Raw genomic sequence first — 19,590 nt, 5'->3', positions numbered from 1 at the left:
AGAGGAAAAGAAACCTTTATTCAACTCAAAATTATTATAACACAATCAAAAATCATTCGCTGCTGCTTGTGAAAACATCCAGGAACTGCAAAGACCTGGGGACATTTTAAAAGAAAGGGGGGGGGGAGATCACGTGGTCACTGAGTTTCTGAATCATTTCCAGGAAGGGAAACTCCCAGTGGCTGAAAGGAGAAAGTGAAACTTAACTGGATCTTCGGTGTGAGGGAGCCATGGCTGCTGCAGGGAGTCACATCCAGCGTCTCCGTGATGAAGCCACTTGCTCCATCTGCCTGGATTACTTCAAGGATCCAGTGACCATCCCAGAGTGTGGGCACAACTTCTGCCGATCCTGCTTGATCCAGTGCTGGGGGGAATCGGAGGCAGAGGCTTCCTGCCCTCAGTGCAGAGAAAGAGTTCAGAGAAGGAGCCTCATCCCCAATCGGCAATTGGCTAATATGGTAGAAATAGCCCAGAATCTCAGCCTTCAAGAAGGAAAGGAGGAAGGAGGGAAAGGAGGAGTCTGCAAGGATCACCAGGAGCCCCTGAAGCTCTTTTGCAAGGAGGATGAAGCCCCCATCTGTGTGGTTTGTGACAGATCCAAGGAGCACAAACACCACGAGGTGATTCCTCTGAAGGAGGCTTTGGAGGAATACAAGGTAGGAGATCCCTGGATCTTGAGGGGGAGAAATAGCTGTGGATTCTTCTTGGGAGGTTTCATTTTTAATTCTCACGTCCAAAGTAGGCATGGCATGAATTGGTGGTGGTTTATTATGTAAAAAGCAACGAAGAGGAAGCCTGAGGGCTCCTGGGATGACAGGGAGGAGGGAGTTGAAGTCTTTCTCTCTGCCAGGGGGACAAAGGGATCTCCCTTGATATCCCTGAGTAGCATCTGCAAAGACTAGGTAGAAGTCTGTAAGGAAGGGGTGACCTAACTGGGTCCCTGAGCCCCACAGGGATGCCACAGAAAAAAGGTAGCTGGTCCAGGGAGCCATGGACCCAAAAAGGTTGAAAACCTCTGGACTTTTATTTCCTCGAATAAATTAAGGTAAAGGGACACCTGACCATTAGGTCCAGTCGTGGCCAACTCTGCCGTAGCGGCACTCATCTCGCTTTATTGGCCAAGGGAGCTGGCGTACAGCTTCCGGGTCATGTGTCCAGCATGACTAAGCTGCTTCTGGCAAACCAGAGCCACGCACGGACACGCTGTTTACCTTCCCACCAGAGCGGTACCTATTTATCTACTTGCACTTTGACGTGCTTTTGAACTGCTAGGTTGGCAGGAGCAGGGACCGAGCAACGGGAGGTCACCCCATCGCGGGGATTCGAACCGCCGACCTTCTGATCGGCAAGTCCTAGGCTCTGTGGTTTAACCCACAGCGCCACCCATGTCCCTCGAATAAATTACTTTGCTATTATAGCAAGACCACTGGGCGCAAGAAGCCAGCATACTATTCACCTCCTCTCTGTGTGTCTCAATCAAACCTGAGTCTTTCCTTTTCTTTTCAGGGAGAGATCTGTCGCCGCCTGGAGATTCTGAGGAAAGAGAGAGAGGAAATTCTGGCCCATCAAGCAGCTCTGGACAAGGAAAGCAAAAACCTCCTGGTAAGTGTGAGAAATTAAAAAACAAAGCGCGAGATTGGGTTCATTATTACCATATAATGGAGGCATATAATTTGGACAAGAAAATTGGCTTCCAGGTGGAAAAATCAAAATTAGAAACAGAGCTGTTAGAACCTAAAACTAAGATTTTGTCAAAGATGTATAACTTGCTGTTGAAATGGAACACTCAGGATGAAACGGTGAAATCTGCTATGATCAAATGGGGACAAGATGTTGGACATAACATTATGATGGCTGACTGGGAACAGTTATGGACCACAGGTATGAAGTTTACGGCATGTAATGCCTTAAGAGAGAATATTATGAAAATGATTTACAGGTGGTACATGACCCCAGTCAAGCTTGCAAAAATTTATCATTTGCCCGATAATAAATGTTGGAAATGCAAAGAAAATGAAGGTACATTCTTTCACCTTTGGTGGACGTGCCCAAGGATTAAGGCCTTCTGGGAAATGATTTATAATGAAATGAAAAAGGTATTTAAATATACCTTCCTGAAGAAACCAGAGGCCTTTCTCCTGGGCATGGTCGGCCAATTGGTGTCAAAGAAGGATAGAACTTTCTTTATGTATGCTACAACAGCAGCAAGAATACTTATCGCAAAGTACTGTAAGACACAGGATCTACCCACTCTGGAAGAATGGCAGATGAAGGTGATGGACTATATGGGATTGGCAGAAATGACTGGCAGAATCCGAGACCAGGGAGAAGAGATGGCGGAAGAAGATTGGAAGAAATTCAAAGACTATTTACAGAAATATTGCAAAATTAATGAATGTTAGAATGATGTCGGATAGAAATTAAGTGGTTTCCAGCTGTAATGCTTTAAGAGAATATGGGGGGGGGGAAGGGTTAGAAATAGGTTAAAATTTATTGATAAGGATTTGCTGAACTAACAATTTGAATTGGAATACAAAAAAGGGAGGTATGGGGAGGTCTGGGAAATAAGTTAATGAAAAATAAGAAATGGAAACTTTATGTGTTTTTAATTATTTTTATTTTTGTATTTTTGTTATTTTTTCCTTTTTTCTTTTTATTGTATTACTATTGAAAACTTTAATAAATATTCTTTAAAAAAAAGAAAAAGACCTCCTGGTAAGTGTCTCTATTCTTACTAGTGAGGGAAGAAGCTCTTGAAGAGTCGAGTCAGGACTGAGGAGGGATGGGGAAATCTGCCCATTTCAACTTCCCCCCATTCTCCTTTTTCCATATCAGTTTGTTTATTCATTTATTATTCTGAAAATGAATCAGATGTTAGGGTAGCTACTTCCTTGTATACATTACCTTGAACAATTCAGAGGTGTGGATTTAAAAGGATTGCTCTGTTTCGTTCTCCATACTTTTTCAGCAATAGCAACTGTCAGGGAACTGCCATCGGAAGGACAGGAGGTGCAGAGGCTCAATGAGGTTGAAAGAGGTGTTGCAGCTGAAGAGGGAACCAGTAGGGGGCGAGCAGTAACTCCAAGGGAAAGTGAGTCGGAGGGATGGCTCAGAGACGGTTCCAGCGAAAACAGTGGAGAGGTCTCAGGACCTCCTATAGGGACACCCACTCCTCGCCGGAAACTGTCACGCAGGGAGGCCAGGAGACGTGTTTCCGTTAAGGAGCTTTTATGTTGGAAGCGTTTCCGAAAGCAACCACTTTCGGATTCTGCCAGCGATTGACGTAGCCATGCAGGAGGGGCTCCGTCACAGGCAGAGGTTTGAAAACCTGGTCAAACTCTGAGGGATCTGGATTTTACGCACAAGCAGCTTATCATCCCATCACAGCAATCCGAAAGTCTTCGAAAGCCAGCTTGTGCAGGCAAAGGCATCATGAGTGAACCAGCCGGAACCGGAGGAGCAGGAGCAGCTGGAGGAGGTCCAAGCCTGGAAGAAAGGTACAGGGCGTTGGAGCTCCAGCTTGCCATGCAAACGGCGAGGCTTGAGGAGAGGAGGGCTCAGGATGCAGAAAAGGGAAAGGAGAAAACCACCTCGCTCGCCAGAAAGGTACCGGGGTTGGTGCAGAAATTTGGGGGGGACCCCAGAAGTTATCATGCCTTTAGAACTGAAATGCAGTACGCTCTCAACCTGCAGTATGATGACTTCCCTGACGAGGAGTCGCGAGTGGCTTTTGTTATTGGCCATCTCGAATCGGGGGCGAAGGACTGGGTTAGACCCTTGATGGCAGTGAATAATGAGATCCTAAAGGACACAAGGAAGTTTTTTCGTGCCATGGATCTGATGTTTTCCAGCGACATTGAGCAGGGAGTGGTACGAAGACAGTTAATGGCTTGCAAACAGGGGAGCCGATCTGTTCGAGAGTACTGGACTGAATTTACTATGTTGATTCATAAATTGGGGTGGGACCTATCGGCGGAACCCATTCAAATGCTTTTCGAAGAGGGGCTTTCTTCGGCCGTGAAAGATGAACTGTCCCGGGGGCCCAGGGCGGAGTCTATGGATCAGCTGACCAAATCCGCGCTGGCCATAGGAGCGCGCCAGGAAGCGAGGGCTTTGGAAAGGCGGGAAGGGAAAGGAGAACGTTGGAGGGAGCTCCACATTCCAGACATTCCAGAGCCACCTTTCCCGCCGGCAGAGCCGATGGAAGTTGGAACAGCGTGGGCGCGCGCAGTTTCAAATCCCAGTGATGGGCGGAAGAAGGAGGGAAAGAGCGCCAAGAAATGTTATCTCTGCCAACAGCCAGGGCACTTTGCCAGAGTCTGCCCACAGAGAAAGGAGTGGCAAGGGATGGCAGGGGCTGTTGGGGGAAAAGAGGAGGAGAGCAAGGAGCAAGTAAAAGCCAACGCCTGGCTGCCACCGTCGGGGCACAGCAGCCAGGCCAAAGAGCAGTGAAAGTGCCCACGCCAGAACCACCCAGACCCGCTTTAGTGATAGAGGTGTCTCTAGAGTTGCCAAACGGGCACCCGCTACAGATCAAGGCGCTTTTGGATTCAGGCAGCTCCTGTAATTTTATGAGTAAGGAGTTTGCAGCTGAGCATCAGATACAGACTATCCCTTTAAGTAACCCCTTGCAGGTGACCACGATTGATGGCAGAGAACTGCTGGGAGGAGAAGTTAGCCAACAGACTGTCCCAATGATAATGAGGGTGGCAAGGCACACTGAACAGATAGCGTTTAATGTGGCCACCTTGGGAGGAGCTCCCATCATTTTGGGGATGAGCTGGCTGGCACTACACGATCCACTAGTGGGTTGGCATCAGAGGGTGGTCTCCTTTGGGTCAGCGCACTGCCTAGAACACTGCAAGCAGGGGAAGGTTCCGGGAGGAGCCAGAGTCGCCCTAGCCGGAATGGAAGTAATGGATAAAGGGAAGGTGCCCCCGCAATACGCAGATCTCAGCGACGTGTTCAGCGAGAAGGAAGCTGACCAACTACCCCCGCATAGACCCTTTGACTGTCAAATCAATTTACTCCCTGGGGCACAGCTTCCTGTAGGCAAGTTGTACGCCATGTCAGACAGAGAAATGCAGGAGCTAAGGGAGTTCATTGACAAGAACCTGAAGAGAGGTTTCATCAGAGAGTCCAGAGCGGTGGGAGGTAGCCCAGTGTTTTTTGTGGATAAAAAAAACACGGACAAGCCGAGACTGGTGTGTGACTTCAGGGGGTTAAACGCAGTGTCAGAACCATTGGCTTTCCCAATGCCCCGGATTGACGACATTTTGACCAGGGTGCGGAAGGGAAAGATTTTTACAAAGCTGGACCTAAGGGGGGCGTACAATCTGATACGTATAAGGAAAGGGGATGAATGGAAAACCACCATGTTCACCCCTTTAGGGGCATTTGAATATTTAGTTATGCCATTTGGATTACAAGCAGGGTCGGCGTGCTTCCAAGCTTTTATGAACCACGTACTGGGGCCTTTGCTGTACAAGAATTGTGTGGCCTTCCTAGATGACGTGTTGGTGTACTCTGAGAATGAGGAGCAGCATGTAAGAGACGTCAGAGAAGTGTTGAGCAGGCTGCAGGCCAACCGGCTGTGGGTGAAACTGGAGAAGTGTCAGTTTCATACCAAGGAGGTGGAGTTTCTGGGGTACCGCCTGTCCGACAAGGGATTGGCCATGGACCCCGGCAAGGTCCAGGCAGTACTGGAATGGAAAACACCCAAAACAAAGAAGGATGTGCAGAGGTTCCTAGGGTTTGGGAACTTTTATCGTAAGTTCATTCGAAACTTTGCCCACCTGACGGCGCCCATTACGGACTGTCTCAGCAGTAAAAAGAAATTCGTTTGGACTGAGGAGGCGGAGCGAGCCTTTGAGGAACTGAAAAGGGCCTTCGCCTCGGAGGAGCAACTTCTGCATGTGGACTTACAAAAAAAGATGAGGGTCGAAACAGACGCATCAGACCGAGCCATAGGGGCGGTGCTTCTTCTGCAGCCAGGGAAGGAGGAGTCAGAGTGGAGACCGTGTGCCTTTTTTTCGCGGAAACTGAACAAATCCGAGAGGAATTACACGGTGTATGACCGAGAACTTCTTGCTATTCATGAGGCCTTCCGGAAATGGAGGCACCTGCTAATTGGCGCACAACATAAGGTGCAAGTGTGCACTGACCACAAGAATCTAGAGTATTGGAGAACGGCACGAGTGCTCAACCAACGGCAGTTGAGATGGGCTCAGGAGTTCTCCAAATTTAACTTTGAGATTTGTTACGTGCCAGGCCCAGAGAACGTTAGGGCGGACGCTCTCTCACGGAAACCTGAATATTTGGAGGGGGAGGGAGCACCCGAAGAAAGACATGTCATTCCAGAGGACTGCTGGGAGTGTGGGGCGGCATTGGTGGGGCAAAGAGAACTGGTAGAGGGAACGGAGAATGATGAATACGCCCAGGACAAACTCAGGGGTCTCAGGAGGGAGGGAGACAAACCCGGAGGTTTTGAGGAGAAAAACGGGGCGTTGTATTACAAGGGAGCGTTATATATACCTGAAGGAGATTTGAGAGAGAAGGTACTCAAGCAGCTGCACGATAGCCCAACAGCAGGGCATTTTGGGCAACACAAAACCATGTGGCTGGTTACCAGGGAATTTTGGTGGCCCAAGGTCAGGGAAGATGTGCGGGAGTATGTGAGAGGGTGTGACCAATGCCAGCGAGCCAAAGGGGAGAGGCGGGCGCCGGCAGGGTTATTAGAACCGCTACCCACACCTGAAAGACCATGGGAAGCAGTGGCAATAGATTTTATGACTGATCTGCCAAAGTCCAGAGGGAAAACAGCCATCATGGTTGTGGTAGACCTGTTAACCAAAATGGCCCACTTTATAGCCTGCTCACATGCTGTCACAGCGGAAGAAACAGCGAAGTTGTTTGTAGAACACATCTTTAGGTTGCACGGGGCTCCATTGAGGGTGGTCTCAGACCGCGGCAAACAATTTACTTCCAGGTTCTGGAGAAAGCTCATGAGCTTGCTGCACGTGGAAGTCAATTTTTCCACTGCCCGGCACCCTGAAACCAACGGGCAGGCGGAGAGAGCAAATGGCATACTCCAACAATATCTGAGGTGTTATGTCAATGACAGAGAGAATGACTGGGCCGAAAAGTTGGCGCTGGCAGAGTTTGCCTACAATAATGCAGAGAATGTGTCCACAGGGATGAGCCCCTTTTTGGCTAATTACGGGTGTCATCCCAGGGCATTCCCAGGGGATGGAGGGGAGAGATGGAGCGTCCCAGCGGCCGAACATTTTGTAGAAGAGATGGAAGCGATCCATCATCAGCTCCAGCTCAACTTAGAAAGGGCCAAGGCACAATATAAGGAGCAGGCAGACAAGAACAGAAGGGAAGGTGAGGCCATAAGGGTGGGGGATCAGGTGTGGCTGTCCACCCAAGGGTTGCCGTTCAAAGGGGGGTGTAAGAAGTTGAGACCCAGAAGATTGGGACCCTTTGAGGTCATTCAGCAGGTCAACCCAGTGGCTTTCAAACTCCGGTTACCCAACCACATGAAATTGCACCCAGTGTTCCACAGGTCGTTACTGTCACCATACAGGGGGGGACGTGAAGGGGAGCACACCAGGGGACCAGCCTTGGAAGAGAGGGAACGCAGCAACCATGTAGCGGAAATCCTCGATTCCAGGTGGAAGGGAAATCAGGTAGAGAATTTGGTGGCGTGGGAAGGGGAACCGGAGTCAGAAAACACCTGGGTGACTGCAGGGGAGGTCAATGACGAGGTTTTAACAGAAACGTTCCACCAAAGATTCCCGAGAAAACCACAGCCGGTAGAAAGGTTTAGGAGGGAATACTTCGGCACCACCGACGAGAAAGAGGAAATGGAGGGATTCGCGGAGTCGGATTTGGAAGAGGGAATGGACTCTGATGACGAGGAATACCAAGAGACGAGGAACAGCAGCAAGTGGAGGGAAGTGTTCGAAACTACGGACGATGAGGAAGGTTCTTTCAGGGGTTTTACCTCCTCCCAGCCAGAAGGGGAGGGGACGGGAGGGGGTGAAGGGGGCCCTGGAGGGGAGGTGGATGTCAGGGAACTGCCATCGGAAGGACAGGAGGTGCAGAGGCTCAATGAGGTTGAAAGAGGTGTTGCAGCTGAAGAGGGAACCAGTAGGGGGCGAGCAGTAACTCCAAGGGAAAGTGAGTCGGAGGGATGGCTCAGAGACGGTTCCAGCGAAAACAGTGGAGAGGTCTCAGGACCTCCTATAGGGACACCCACTCCTCGCCGGAAACTGTCACGCAGGGAGGCCAGGAGACGTGTTTCCGTTAAGGAGCTTTTATGTTGGAAGCGTTTCCGAAAGCAACCACTTTCGGATTCTGCCAGCGATTGACGTAGCCATGCAGGAGGGGCTCCGTCACAGGCAGAGGTTTGAAAACCTGGTCAAACTCTGAGGGATCTGGATTTTACGCACAAGCAGCTTATCATCCCATCACAGCAACTTAGGTAAATTCACCTTTGAATGCAGCCAATTTGAGTTTACGGTGGTACCTTTAGTTACGAACTTAATTTGTTCTGGAGGTCCGTTCTTAACCTGAAACTGTTCTTAACTAGAAACGTGCTTTTGCCAATGGGCCCTCTTGCTGCCGCTACGCTGCCGGCACACAATTTCCATTCTCATCCTGGGGCAAAGTTCTCAGCTCAAGGTAACTCTTCCAAGTTAGTGGAATTTGTAACCTGAAGCGTTTGTAAATTCACTTTTGAATGCAGCTAATTTTCCATTGTTGTTTATTACATGAATAGCAGTGAAGGAGAAACCTGAAGACTTATGAGCTGAGAGGGTGGAAGCAGGTCAATCCAAATCCTGATTTGCCATAAAGATTTCTCCATAAAGAAAGAGTTGTCTTTCTAATTGTGTGCTATTTTTCATCTTTAGGAAATCCAGGGAGCTATGGGGATAAACTCTGCACTTTCTCTTCATCCTCCTCTGTTTCTGCTGCCTTCCTACACCTCTATGGTCCCAGTCTAAACTGAGGGTGTTTTATGTCCATGGACATTCTCTGGGCAGCTATGAAGTCTGGTTATGCCATGCCCTGAATCATGCAGGGAATATCCTGTTTAGGGAGGCAGGAGAAGATATATTATTTTATTATATCCTTCCTAACTTTCGCCAGCAAGTTCTATAACTTAGCAGAGTTGTTAAATAATCCCCCTTTTAAATTACACAGTGGTTAGCTAGTTGCAGGCTCATCTGAACCTCACTATTTAGGATTCCTGGTGTCCCTTTTTTATATCCCTCCTAAAAGAATAGACACGACCATCTGATTAAAGTTATCATAAAACTAGTTTACTTACAATCATCCAGTTCACAATAAGATCCCTGAAGGCAGACTTAATTTACAGAACAACATATAACTTTGTGAATTATCCCATAACAGAAATAGTCTCAAGTGACTGCGACTGAGCAGTCACTTCTCCTAATTCTTAGGAACACACAATGGAGAAGACACGGAGCAGAACATGGAGGCCGTGTACTCCTCTCCCAAGAACAGGCCACACTCACATTAAGTCACATGCAAAGGAAGTCTGTCCCAGCTCAGGAGGAACTAGCAAGTTTTCTCCTGAGTGATACAAAGCATTCCCCAGCATGTGCATTGTAGGACTGTTGTATTTGACTGCAATACGTTTCCCACATATCCATGGCTAGGGAAAAAATGCTCCTTCCTTTAGGCTGTAGCCCTCTGGAAATTAGAAGTCAACAGAAACAGCAATGGAGAGGGCCTCCCCTCAAAATAAAGATTTACTTCTTTAGCCACTGGAGGTTTCATGTCTCTGAAAAATCAGAAGTGTCCTCCCTGGGGAATTCTCATAATTCTCCTCCTGATGTTTTGAAGGCTGAGCACCTTCCACACTCTGACCTCCTCTTTTCTTACAGAAATTAACAGAAACGGAGAGGCTGAAGATTGTGGAGAAGTTCAGAGAACTGCGCCAGTTCCTGGAAGAACAAGAAAAATGTCTGCTGACTCATGTGGAAGAGGTGGAGAAGGAGATTGCAGGTAGAAGGGATGAGCAGCTGGCCAGACTCTCCAGGAAACTCTCCTCTCTTGAGAGGATCATCCAGGAGATGGAGGAGAAGAGTCAGCAGCCAGCGAGTGAACTCCTGCAGGTAAGATGGTGGCAGGAACAGCCCAAGGCTCTGCTCCAGGAAAAGGCTGCCCCTTTCATGTATGCAAGGAGTGCAGGGGCTGAGATGATGGAGCCTCTAGTCAGGTTTGTAATGGACAGGAAGACCCAAGAGACCTGGGATGCTTAACTCACCTGAATGCAGACTAGAGATTTGTCTGTATTCTTGATGGAACAGGAGCTGATCTTCTGCTCTTTGCTGATGCTTTGTCTCCGAATGCCTTTCAGCTGTGGGGGGCTTCATCTAGGACAGTGTTTTTCAACCACTGTTCCATGGCACACTAGTGTGCCGCGAGATGTTGCCTGGTGTGCCGTGGGAAAAATTGAAAAATTCGAAAGATTTAAAAATAAAGTATTTTATAATTTTTCATATTTCTGTTTACTTACTATTGCATAATAAAGTAATTATAAAATACTTTCTTTGTGTTTATTTGATTCCTATTCAAGAGAATTACTTTATATATAGTCAATATAGGCACAGAGTTAATTTTTTAAACATTTTCTAATGGTGGTGTGCCGCGTGATTTTTTTTCATGAAACAAGTGTGCCTTTGCCCAAAAAAGGTTGAAAAACACTGGTCTAGGATGCGTTCAGGGCTCCTTCCAAGATGAGCCAGTCTCTTGACCAAGCTTCTCTTCCAGTTCCCTCCACAACTTCTGGGTTGATCCCCTTCCCCATGGATACAGATCGGCCCAAAATGGTGCTCAGTCACAGTGACCAAAGAGCAAGACAGAGGGACTCATCCAGACTGCTGCTTGTCCCACCCCTTTCCTCCAGGAAAACCCACTGTTTACTGCTGAATTAGAGCAAACCTCAGCCAGGTTTTCTCCGGATCGACGTTTGCTTTGATGTTGCACTAAGGAGCAGGTTTTTCCTGAGGGAAAGCGGCAGGGCAAAGGCAAAACCGCTTGGACTCATGTTTTCTGGGCACAGGAAAAGCAGAAGTGTGGATGAGCCCAAAGAAACACTGAGCTTTTTTTTTTACGCCTTTGGAGACATTTTATGCTGCAGGTGCATTTTTCCAGATGGAAAATATAATTTGAAATCTGGGGACTGGGACAGTGCCCTGGCAGGATTATCCTGCAGGCTTACGTTTGTCTGAATAGCACAATGCAAACTGGATTAAAGTTATTAAAATATGGAAATGTGGAGAACTTTAAATCACAACAATTAATAATTTCAGACTGGAAAAATAAAAGCTGAGAGAAACCAAAACTGGCTGATTCCTCCATCCCTACCCAAAACCTTAGCATGTGCTAGGCAGACTGACGTCAGAGGGGCAGGGTCTGAGGGGGTCTTCCTAGTGTGGCCTGTGGTGTGCAGTGAATTCCCTTCTCTTTTTCCCTCTAGGATGTGAGAAGGACCTTGCAGAGGTAAGTGGATCTGGCTCATTTCCATTAGCATCACTCTTTGAAGCTGAGATGCCAGAACCTCAGACATGGCCCTGCAGGGGCTGCAGGGGGGAGACTGGAGGACTCACTCCCTGCAGCATCTCTCAGGTAAAAGTAGAGCCCCCTCTTCTGAACTTGTAGCCCCCCAATTCTCCCTCCAATGATCAAGGTCAACTGCCTCCTCCCTCCCTCCCCACAGCACTTCACAAAGGGATGGGGGTTCTTTCCTTTCTCTTGCACTTTCTGTTCATGGACTTTGTGGTAATTTAAAACATCTAGCAGAGAAAGTGCCAAAGATGCTTGGGAAGAGCTTAGGACACATTTCAATGCCCAACTAGAAGCCCCTCAGCTCTGGTAACTCAGCCCCTTTGAGGCACAGAGAGAGGGCTAGAATGGGTGGGTTCTTTTTGGGGGGAGCATTTCCACCGTGAGAGGCTGAAGGTGCTCTTGAGTGGGGGGTGAAAGTCCGGTTGTTTGATGCCTCTGGAGAGAGAGTCCAATTGGGCATGGAGTTGTGCCCTTCCTGGGTGAGAGAGGGGGTGAAGGGAGGGTGGAGGTTGTTCTCCTTGACCGCTGGGCAGCTTTGGACAACAGATTTCAATGTCCAAGTAGCATCTTGTCCAAGTAGCAGCCACCCAACTCTGGGCAGCTTTGGACATCACTCACATCCTCTGGAGAAGCTCAGGGAGGGAGGGGTTGCCGGCATTCCACCTCAGGGGTTTGGTTCTTAAGTCCTGGGACCTTCCCAGAAAGTTGTTAGGGGGCAACATAGTTTGAATCCATGGGAGCCCTCCGGTGGTGTCGCTTGGGGTTACATCTTGTCCCTTGTGCTGTTTAGCATCCTTATGAAGCCACTGACCAGGGATTGGAGGTGGGTGTCAAGAGATGAAGCTGAATCCTGAAAATTACCTGTTGCGAAATGAACTTCAACTTTGTTCACGTTACTGAGATCTCCTGCAATAATTAGGGAGATGGGGCCACAATGGGGCCATTCACTGTTTTTCTTTTCACCAGGTATGAGGAAAGAGAGAGTCCAGAGAAGCCACTGGCTTTCCCTCCAGAGCTAAGGAACAGGATCTTGGAATCCTGTGATCTAAATCACCTTGTGGAGGATACAATGAAACAATGGAAAGGTAATGAAAAATGGCTGCCAGGATTTCAAACTAGGAATTCTGTTACTTCTTCAGAACTGAACATGCCAGGCTCTTATTGCATGGAATTGAGTAACCCCAGGATACCTTCCTTCTTGGTGCTCCAGCCCTCATTTCCTGTCTCCCAGAATGGCCCATGTATATTGTGACGCTGGATCCTGTAAAGAAAGCCTGAACCAGAGTGTAGAGCAAAGTCAGGATTTTTTCCTCCCATGTGCTTCTGTTTACAGTTATACAAAACCTCCTTTTCCTTGTGGTTCCCTGTCTGCTCCATCAACTCAGCCCCTGCACTCCTTGCATACATGAAAGGGGCACATAAAGGATTGGAGGCAGTGTTTTCCTGGATCCTCTGGTTGTTCCTGCCACCATCTTACCTGCAGGAGTTCACTCGCTGGCTGCTGACTCTTCTCCATCTCCTGGATGATCCTCTCAAGAGAGGAGAGTTTCCTGGAGAGTCTGGCCAGCTGCTCATCTATATACTGCTTTGTGGTAGGGAAAAAGCCTCAGAACCTTACAATATCTTACAAAAGCCCTTAAGGGGAATCCTGCAGGGTCAGTCCAATGTCCATTTTGTCCAGTTCTCATGTATAAGGAATCTCCCTTGCATTTTGTTATCGCTCCACACAATCTGAGGATGTTATTTTGGGGCTTCTCTAGATTTGTTTGGATTTCCCCCTCATGAAGTGTGTTAAAAGGGGCACCCGCAAGCACCCAGTCCCTCCTCCACCTCCTGCCAGGCTGGTCTCCCAGCAGCAGAGCCAAGGCCTGAGCCGCCTCTTCCTCAGAGTTTCAACCTCACCAGCCATTTCTCGTGCTTCAGCCATCCCCATCTCCTCAGAGTTCTCACAGTTCTTAAGAGATCAGCCATATTCCATGAGGGAGGAGTTCCCATTACACGAGTCCCTTGGAATTACAGGGTAAAGCTCTGCCAATTCTTCCTCTGCAATTTGGTTTGTCAGCATACTTGGAAATTCCAGTTTCAATTCCAGCTTTTCCCCACCAGTTTACTTGGGGCAGATGTTAAACCTTTCTTCATCCATCCAATTCAGACCCCCATTTCATTTGTGGATTTTGAATGATTATATTCCGCCATTTTCTAGTATGGTTTACCATTTCTGATTCTTCCATGAAATCATGGAATAGCAGAGCTTGAAAGGATTACAAGGATCATCTAGTCCAGTCCCCTGCAATGCAGGAATCACAGCTAAACTCGTTAGTTGTTTTAATTCCTTTGCCTAGTGATATTACATTCTCAAGAATTATATTTTGGAAAATAATTAACATCACTACTTAGGCCTACAGTTGTCGTCTTTGCATGATTTCATCTTTTGCTTGAAATAAGGAAACAACAGATGCTATGTTATGGTGAAGTTTTGTAAAAAAAGATTTATTTTTTAGCTACTGCATTGTAGCCTGTTAAGCCTGTCTTTTTGCTTCCTCAGATGCTCAGTCATTCAGAAATCTTCAGAGAGGTAAATTTCACATGGAGACCCCAATTCACAGGAGGGGGGACTAGTGTTTCATGGGGGTCAAGAGTCTCTTCTGTACAGCCTGACTCTCGGCCTGCTGTTTGTACCACAAAGGCAGAGAGGGTGGACTTGAAGATGCGGGGAGGGGCGAGGAAATCCCCAGAAGGGTCAGATAAAAGAGGGAAGAGTTTCATTCCTGCCTAGAGAGAGTTGGGTTGCTTTTCCATGTGACCTTTTTCAGGACTGGTTGCCACATGTCCTCTTTTTCTCAGACAGGTCCTCTATTTTCATGATTAAAATTTCTCCCCTGGGCGGATTTTTAAAATTTGGCAAAATGTCTCAAGTTGCTTGGTTTGGTTTACAGTAACCCATGAAAAAATTTCTAGTGCATTAGACTCAGATCTAAGGCACCCAGCTAAGCTAGCCTAGAGCAGAGAATCGCAACAGAGCAGCATCTTAAGCTGGCCACATCCTGTATAAAACCCTTGTCTTGTGGCTGAACTAAAAGGACGCTGGCTCAGCTACAAGATCTTGGAGAAGGAATCTGGGAGGGCAAGAGTTAATATCCCCCTGCCCTTAAGGAAAGTCCATATGTACATGTTTAACAGTTTAATAAATAAAGATGTGAACATGAGCCCAAATACTTTCATGTGGCAAGCGAGGAGCAATATGTATTATTATTATTCTTTTGTTGTTGAAAGTTCAGAACATTGCTACTAGCAGTATATCACAGCTTCGAAAGCCTACATAGAGCAGGGGTATTTAAAACGAGTGTCATCATAGGGATCCATGGTTAAGAGTAGAAGTTGGCAAATGTGTCCTCTTTTTTGCTCTTCAAAATACGGCAACCCTACACTTGCCTGTCATGACTGTCTAAGCTCCTAACTGGTAACTTTTTGAGTTATTCCCCCTTCCCTCCATGGAACTTGTTAAGTTGTGGGTTGACATAGCAAACGACACAGCGATTTCTCCAAAGCAGCTCTTTATTTTGTAAGCTGGAACAGAACTAAGGTGAGGAGCTCAGTCAGCCTGCTTATATAGAGCCCCAGAACAATGTAACTGTTGCCATTTTCTAAAACTATCCAATCACTGAACATCACTTTTCAATCCTTCATTTGCATAACTATCTACAGTATCCCTCTGCTGGCCCAGGGTGAGAACTTCAGTACATAACAGAACTAGTCTTATGTTATATATTACATCCAAAAGAGAAGCATGGAATAAGCCGTACTTTGTAAAATTGCCCTGCCACCTGCCTTTTCTTACCTGGCGGCAAGCCCTAAACTTCCAAGATGGTTGGGAGGAAGGCAAGGACAGGCCAAGTGGGTGAGAGAGATGGAGAGCAGGAATAAACAGGCTTCCCACTTAATGCGATTTTCACTTGTGGGCACGAGGGCCCAGAACGTGACCCCCACAAAAGTGAGGGGAGGCCTACATGTGGTTTTATGTTGTATTTTTATGCTGTGAACCACCCTGAGACCTATGGATGAAGGGCAGTATGCAAATATATTATTATTATTATTATTACAGGGGGTCCTCATATCCCATCCCAACCCAGAGCTCCCCAAAGGCCAATCCTCTCCTGCCTCCTCCAATTCTCCTCTCTTTCCCCTTAGATAACACAGAAGAGATGAGTAAAAGGTTTCCTGGGTGGTTTTTCCTCCTAGAAAATGCCTGGGTTGAGAGGAGGGCAGGAATAATACACATCGGATATAAAAAAGTGAAGGAAACTGATTTAAAAACCATCAAGGAATATATTTATTCTGATGAGAATCTGCAAGGAGGAGTTTCAGTCTAGCATGCGATGCAAAGAAATCCCCTTGATCTGAAAGGAAATCTGGGGTTTTGGGGTTTTTATTATTATTATTATCAGGATGTCCATTTCTGTCTCTCTGCTGACTCTGCCTGATCTTCTCTTTCCCTCATCTTCTCCCCCACAGCAAATGTCACTCTGGATCCAGACACAGCCCATCCCCAACTCATCCTGTCCGAGGATCAGAAAAGCCTGAGATGGGGAGACAAACCTCAAGCCCTGCCTGATAATCCGGAGAGATTCAGTTACCGGCATTGTGTGTTGGGACGTGAGGGATTCACAGCAGGCAGACATTTCTGGGAAGTCACTGTGGAAAGTGGGAAAGAGTGGGCTTTGGGGGTTGCCAGGAAGTCTGTGAGGAGAAAGGGCATCATCTACTTAAGGCCTGAGGAAGGGATTTGGGCTGTGGAGAAGTGGAGAGAGAAGTACTGGGCCTGCATCTCCCCTGTTTCCTCTCCTCTGTCCCTGTTTTGGGAGCCCAGGAGGATCCGGGTGACTCTGGACTATGAAGGGGGACGTGTGTCTTTTTCTGACGCTGACTCAGGAGCCGAACTCTACACGTTCTCAGGAGCCTCGTTCTCTGCAGAGACCCTCCTCCCTTTCTTTCATCTGGAGGGAAATTATAAAACCCACCTGAGTATCTCCTGAGGAGACTAAATCTGCCTCTCAGGCCCAGCAGGAGTTTCTCTCCAGACCAGAGTGACTGACATAAAAACCATTTACCCGCCAAGAGCCCTTTGGTCAGTTTTCCGAGGGCCCTTTGAGAGGATTCATTCCAGTCAAAATCAGCAGAAATAACCAAACAAAAATGGGTTGCTCTTACTTTGCATTTTCCTTCCTTTTCCCAGAATTCCCTCTGCAGCTCACTTCTTAAAGAGACAGTCACAATTTTAGGAGTCCTAATAAATTTTCTCACCTTCAATCTTGTTTTCTATTTGAGATGTCTGATTTTGGCAGAGGACGAGACTCTTAATCCCAGGGTTGTGGTCTGAGCCCCACATTGGGCAAATGTTTCCTGCACTGCAGGGGGTGGGACTAGATGACCCTCAGGGTCGTCACAACTCTGTAATTCTAGGAAACCTTCCTTTCCCCACAATACCTTATGCAGTTGTGAAAATGCATGCATCATTGGATTAATAGAGGAGTATAAAATGAACCCCTTGACCCATGTCACGAAGGATAGCTTCTTGCTCTAGAGGCCTCAGACGGGAAGGAAAAGAAAAAGAAATTGAACAGGGCATCATCTTCAAATGCCCTCTGCAAATACAGCCTCGCCATCTCCACCCGTTGTCAGAAGTAAACCTTCTTGCATTGAGTGGGGCTTCTGCTCAGTTAAATGTGTTTTGAGTGGATGCATTGACGTTCCTTATTTACAGGCTGGATTCTGTCTGTTGTGTATTGAGTCAAAGGATTTTATATCTGTATTATTATTGTCTGTATTTGCATTAGGGTAAAGTAACTGCCTTTTGGTTTCAGAGGGTACAGCTACTATTGGTTCATTTAAGCTGCTGTATTTGGATCCTCTGTCTTATTGGTTCCCTCCAAAAGGCAGGACTGTGATTGCCTGATATTGTTCCCTCCGAAATGTATCCTTTCTAGCTAGTTCCCTGTTCCTATAAATGTAGCTTTCCCCTCCTCAAGTCTCAGTCTTGTTTGCTTTAATAAAGAAGTGTGACTAGAGAACTGTCTCCAGCATATTATGTCAAGAGAGCTGAAATCACAAACCCCATGTCACAACAACTGGCGACGAAGGTGGGATCCGGAATGCTGAGGAGTGGTTAAACGCAGCCCTGCCTCAGAGTCCGGATTGTAGCTAAGAACAAGACTCACTGGCCAGCTGAGAAGACGACCCTGCCCTCAGGACAATGGAGAGTCCAAGGGTATTGGAGCCCTTCCAGCCATCAGAGCCCCACAAGTGGGAAGACCACGTCAAACGCTTCGAGTTCTTCGCAGTGGCTCAAGGGATCACCGATGCCAGCAAAAGAAGGGCCACATTCCTGAGCTACTGTGGGCCTGAGATCTTCGAGCTGGCCAAGGCATTGCTTGCTCCAGAGAAGGTAAGTGAGACATCTCTCAAAGATATTCTTGCCTGCCTAACAAGCCACTTGGCACCTACTGAGACCAAGATGGCCCGGCAGCGTGCTGGGGAGTTTGTATCTGCATTTCTAGCTGAACTGCGGAAGCTCGCTCAGCACTGTGACTTCCAAAATCTGGAAGAGACTCTCCTGGATCGGTTTATCGGTGGTCTGAGCAGCAAGAAAGCCAGAAGATGCATCGTGGCTAAAGAAGACGTTACCCTTGCTTCAGCCTTGAAGGAGGCCACCGCCACGGAGAATTATGAAAAAGAGGAGCTTGATGCCAGTCGCAGGGCCCCTAAGCCACAGATAGAAGTTGCGCATGCCATGGACGAGCTAGAGGCTACTCCGAGCCAGAGCCCAGTCCGTGGGGTCGAGTCAGTGCGTCAGGCCTGCACAGTGCACAAAGATCACCGAGGCAGGTGCCCTGGGTGTGGTGGAAGCCATGAGCGGAAGAGTTGTCGTTTCCGGGATGCTATGTGCCGGACGTGCGGGAAGACAGGTCACATCGCCAGGGTCTGTAGATTGGCGGCGTTGGGTGCGACAGGAGCACCTAGACGGGAGCATCGCAGACCGCCCACAGCAAACAATGTTCTAAAGGACTGCCACTACGTAACGGAGATCAACGGGAGGGTCGTGCAGTTCCCAGCGCAAGGCAAGGCACATGTCAAGGTGAAGATTGAGGGTCAGCTGTGCGACATGGAGGTGGACTCCGGATCTGGATTCACTATCGTGTCGGACCAGACCGCGAGGACATTCTTCCCCAGGGGTAAGTTGCCCCCTCTGGAGCCCTTCCCGGCAACTTTGCAGTCATACTCAGCGGGCCGCATCCATGTCATGGGAATGTGTGCCGTGAGAGTACAGTTCCGGGACAAACAGGCGGTACTCAAACTGGTGATTGCGAAGGGCAGTCGCCCCAGTCTCCTGGGCACTGACTGGTTCCCCGCCCTGGGACTGAGTATATCAGGGCTTAATTCAATCCAAACCTGCCCTGAGATAAGCGAGGCATTATACAAAGAATTTGCTGGTCTCTTTAATGGAAAACTGGGTTGTTATAAAGGGCCCCCAGTTGACTTCGAGTTGGACCCTGGGGTGGCCCCAATCCGACTCAAACCAAGGCGAGTGCCATTTGCACTGCAACCCAAGATCGAAGCAGAGCTGGATAAATTGGTCAAGCAGGGAGTTCTCTCACCCGTGGACTCAGCAGAGTGGGAGACTCCAATCGTCACGCCCCTTAAAGCAAATGGGGAAGTCAGGATCTGTGCAGATTACAAATGTACTATCAATAAGGCACTCAGGGGAAATTCATACCCCATTCCAGTCGTATCACATCTGTTGGCTAAACTGGCTGGGGGCAAGGTGTTCACCAAAATTGACCTGGCACAAGCTTACCAACAGCTGCCAGTAACCCCACAATCAGCGGAAGCACAGACTATTGTCACACATAAAGGGGCGTTCAGAGTTAACAGATTACAATTTGGAGTTTGTGTGGCCCCAGGGATTTTTCAAGGGCTCATGGAACGCCT

At 47.9% G+C, this 19,590-nt stretch overlaps 1 protein-coding gene across 1 annotated transcript; it reads left to right on the top strand.

The window, feature by feature from the left end:
• The first annotated feature begins 218 nt into the window (after positions 1-218).
• On the top strand, positions 219-16,911 carry LOC114591043 (zinc finger protein RFP-like). Its single transcript, XM_077923082.1, has 6 exons — positions 219-656; positions 1,507-1,602; positions 9,918-10,148; positions 11,516-11,538; positions 12,571-12,726; positions 16,115-16,911. The coding sequence occupies exons 1-6, from the start codon at positions 231-233 to the stop codon at positions 16,635-16,637; spliced, it is 1,455 nt and encodes a 484-aa protein (XP_077779208.1). The 5' UTR covers positions 219-230; the 3' UTR covers positions 16,638-16,911.
• The last annotated feature ends 2,679 nt before the right edge of the window (positions 16,912-19,590 follow it).

Source organism: Podarcis muralis, chromosome 2, assembly GCF_964188315.1.
Source record: "Podarcis muralis chromosome 2, rPodMur119.hap1.1, whole genome shotgun sequence".
Taxonomy (NCBI): domain Eukaryota; kingdom Metazoa; phylum Chordata; class Lepidosauria; order Squamata; family Lacertidae; genus Podarcis; species Podarcis muralis.
Note: the sequence above shows the minus strand (reverse complement) of the source record. Positions and strands in the feature narration are given on the sequence as shown.

Excerpts from the sequence above, each read along its gene's own strand:
- LOC114591043 (XM_077923082.1), top strand. The coding sequence starts at position 231 with ATGGCTGCTGCAGGGAGTCACATCCAGCGTCTCCGTGATGAAGCCACT. Across the intron at positions 657-1,506 it reads AGGCTTTGGAGGAATACAAG|GGAGAGATCTGTCGCCGCCT; the intron begins GTAGGAGATCCC and ends TTTTCTTTTCAG. Across the intron at positions 11,539-12,570 it reads GTGAGAAGGACCTTGCAGAG|GTATGAGGAAAGAGAGAGTC; the intron begins GTAAGTGGATCT and ends TCTTTTCACCAG.